This window comes from Centrocercus urophasianus, unplaced genomic scaffold (genome assembly GCF_019232065.1).
Source record: "Centrocercus urophasianus isolate 14NV4802_14NV808 unplaced genomic scaffold, USGS_Curo_1.0 seq_10, whole genome shotgun sequence".
Lineage (NCBI taxonomy): Eukaryota > Metazoa > Chordata > Aves > Galliformes > Phasianidae > Centrocercus > Centrocercus urophasianus.
Window position 1 is genome coordinate 51,561,384 of NW_024884142.1, and position 3,675 is coordinate 51,565,058.

General features: G+C 36.9%; 1 protein-coding gene across 5 annotated transcripts in view; it reads left to right on the forward strand.

Annotated features, from left to right (window-relative positions):
* Positions 1–3,254, forward strand: part of ADGRG6 (adhesion G protein-coupled receptor G6) — a 108,304-nt gene extending 105,050 nt beyond the window's left edge. For 4 of the 5 annotated variants that reach the window (XM_042812626.1, XM_042812653.1, XM_042812635.1 and 1 more), the window contains one exon: positions 1,785–3,254. In XM_042812626.1, coding sequence (XP_042668560.1) covers positions 1,785–1,963 — 179 coding nt within the window. In that variant the 3' untranslated portion in view covers positions 1,964–3,254. The remainder of the gene's footprint in view (positions 1–1,784) is intronic. The other variant, XM_042812662.1, reaches the window with a different exon arrangement.
* Positions 3,255–3,675: the final 421 nt, after the last annotated feature.

Here is a 3,675-nt window from a genome sequence, read left to right on the forward strand (position 1 = left end):
GAAGGAAGGAAGGAAGGAAGGAAGGAAGGAAGGAAGGAAGGAAGGAAAGGGGAGAGAGGAGGACAGAGGAGAAAGGGAGGGGAAGAGAGGGGAAGGGAGGGGAAGGGGCATGAAGGGAAGAGGTGTGAAGGGGCATGAAGGGGCATGAAGGGGCATGAAGGGGCGAGACGTGAAGCGAAGGGAAGGGAATGGAACGGAACGGAACAGAAAGGAAGGGAACAGATGGGAATCTTAAAAAAATAAGGGTTCCACTGTTTTCAAAGAATTTACATAATTCCCATGCAAGTGGATTTCATAAGGAAATAGCTGTTTAACAATGTAATGGTGTCCTGTGAGGGGGTGGTATGCGGAGGGTGGAACTTCCAAGAGTTTTAAAAACTTTCTCTAACAACTAAGATTTAAATTTTTAATCTTTGTAATGTTACTCAATATATAGAAAAATTCCAAAATATAGTACCATTGGCTTGTAAATACATACACTTGAGAGGCACACAGTACCCAGCAGTTCACTATTGGACATGGAGTTACTTGCTGCAGTTCATGGACATTCTTGCGTGCTTTGAAAAAATCATTCTGATACGCCTGAACGTGCCTGTTTCTTTTTGTAATGAGCGAGGCTGTTTTGATTTCTTGCTCTGCCATCCATTTCTCTTTCATGCAATTCATTATACTGAAAAATTCCTTATGGTTTGATATCATGACTTCTGTATGGGGTATCTTCTTTCCTGTTTGTTTTTCAATAATAATTTGTTTATATAGAAGACAAGTATGGTGTGAAATCTAATTTTAAATTGTATGCTGTGTTTTTAAATGATCTTTTACTGAGGAATTTTGAGGGTGATTTCACCTAGGTCTTCTAATCAGCCATCAAAAATTCCACTTGTAGAACACACTGCTGCACAGAATCCTTCATTTTTCTATTGGTTTATGATGGCCCAGGCCTTGCCTGTGTTGAGAGTTACCGTACTCACTACAGTGGAAGAGATAAGAAAGCTCATTAAGGCAGTGTTCTTGAGAAAATAAGTTACAATCTCAGTTCCTCATTGCTTATTACTTGAGCTCTACCTACTGCCCATCCTCTGAATAGCAATTCTGTTAGCCTCTGAAGATTTCCCCTACCCTGCTGGAAACTGCCTTACGGGAAAATATTTTATTCCTTATTTTTCTTAAACTCCTCCATTGGCATGTAGCACATAAACTTTGAAAGGATGTGGATTTTCTGCATCTTTTGATCCCTACAGTTGTTCAATCTGTACTGTCCTTTTTTTATGGAAAATACAACTTTATTCTATGTAAATGCAAAGTATAGTCCAGTTTTGGTTCTGGTTATCTGATTTAAGAGTAAGTCATATATTACATTCTGCAATTATTCCTATGCATAGATTATAACTTCCACAAGTGAAGTAATTAAAACCACTTAAGGTCATTTTTCAGTACTTTATTAAATGGAGATGCCATATTTTATGGTCATCCCTCTCTTTCTAGTACTTTGTAAGATTAACAACTAAATTAACATATGAATGGGCAGCGACAGAACTTTAGGCAAAGGGATAGTGAGATAATTTTGAGAGAGACCTGAGAAGCCTGATCACCAAAACAGACATTGGAAAAGAAGTTAGAAGAAGTAATGCCAAGCCAAAAATGTTACATGCTGGCTTCAAGGGCAGTAATTTCTTTCAGCAGTAGTGGCAATTGAAGGCATATCCATGTGGGAGTGACACACCTCTTAAAATATGAGTTTGCTTAAGAAGCCCTAACTTCTTGTTTCTTTTTCCTCTTCCTAGAGAATATTTTTGTTGACAAGCCATCTTCAAAATTTGCCCAAGAGGACGGAGAGCAGACATCAATCATTCCTGTCCACCAGGTTATTGACAAGGTCAAGGGATACTGCAATCCTCACTCTGATAACTTTTATAAAAATATCATCATGTCTGACACATTCAGCCACAGCACAAAGTTTTAAATGGACTTCTGAATTCTTCAAACTAAATGAAGCCAAAACATCTGCCCAGAATGAAGAATACTGAATATCATACAATGTGATCTGCCCTGTTAATTTTTCCAGTTTATAATGTTACCTTATAAACAGATTCCACTTGTTGGACCAATTTCTCTACCTTATTCCTATTGTAGGAAAGGACAATTTTCTGCCATGATATTGAGCTGTTTTACAGAGTGTGCCCACCAACATGGCACCAGGACAGTTAATCATAATCCTGTGTAAATATTTTTTTTAAGACAGAAGAAGAGCCATAAGCATAACTCCAAATGATACAGTCTGAACAGACACATATCCTGACTCCTGGAGAAAATAGCAGACATGTCATGCAGTACAGACAAGCTCTTACCTAATAGTATACTTATGGTCTATTTCTTTTGAAAAACATGAATTTTCCTACAGCACTCGTTAGATTCTCCTTATTTTCTCCTTACTGACTGTCCGATGCTTCCTATTTTTTTGTGTTTTTTTTTTTGTTTGTTTATTTGTTTTTTTAAGTGAATAAAACACTAAGACCAGTCTTATAGGGATTTTTAAAAAACATTTTTTTACTGAATAGACCTAGTTCTGTAAATTCAGGCTATTCTGAAAACAAATACATATAAACACTCTTACTACATAGATCTGCTGGATGAGGAAGACCTGTAGGCTGTTAGTAAATCTTCTGCAAATTTTAAGCCTATGAGATATGTATGGCAGCATACATCTGCATTGGTGCAGAACAAGGTAAATCCAAAGTTTACACAAAATCATCTTTCAATGTTTAATGATCAGCATGTAGGAAAAGCAGTATCTCCCATTGCAACTTTTATTATGCAATGTTTGTACCAGTGTGTGCAGTCTTATTTTTTGCTAAACAAAACAGAAAAAGCTATGTATGAATGTATAAATACATATTTAGATTTCTTTCCACACATACTTTTATAATATGCACCCAGTCAATATTACAGAGGAAACAGTGTGTACTACAGACAATCTAAGAAAGGCAAACAGTGGTAAACTTGAATACGCTTAATATTCTGTGATCCCATAGGTTCATTTGCCAGTCTCTCTACTTCAGATATGCTGTATGTACAGGCATCTCCATCAGATGGCTTTGCAACATTAGCATAACCTGAGTTACATTTACCAGTAATAAATACATGACATCATTCTGGGCACATGACACAGTCAGTATCAGTATCCCTCTCCTGCCCCTGCATTGGCTGATTGGCTTGAAGTTGTTGGAGGCACAAATTTTAAAGTGTTGAGGCAACAAGAAGGAATTTTGGCATTGCTGTACTGTGTACGTCATTACACTGATCTCACTATATGTGCAGACAACAGACAAGAGCATAAAATGCTTACTCGTTTTAAGGTATATAGATTTGTGACATGTTAGCTTGTGAACACGTCTGCCAAAAGTACATGAAGCATGTCTCACTCCTTGCCAGGTGTTGTAAAAGTTGTTATTGCACATGTCACAGAAAGAATGGGCCAGAACTTCAAAGGTGTTCTCAATTACTGATTTCAGAGGAGAATGTCTCCTAGTGGAAACTAACTTTCTTTCTTTTCTTTCTTTCTTTCTTCCTTTCTTCCTTTCTTTCTTTCTTTCTTTCTTTCTTTCTTTCTTTCTTTCTTTCTTTCTTTCTTTCTTTCTTTCTTTCTTTCTTTCTTTCTTTCTTTCTTTCTTTCTT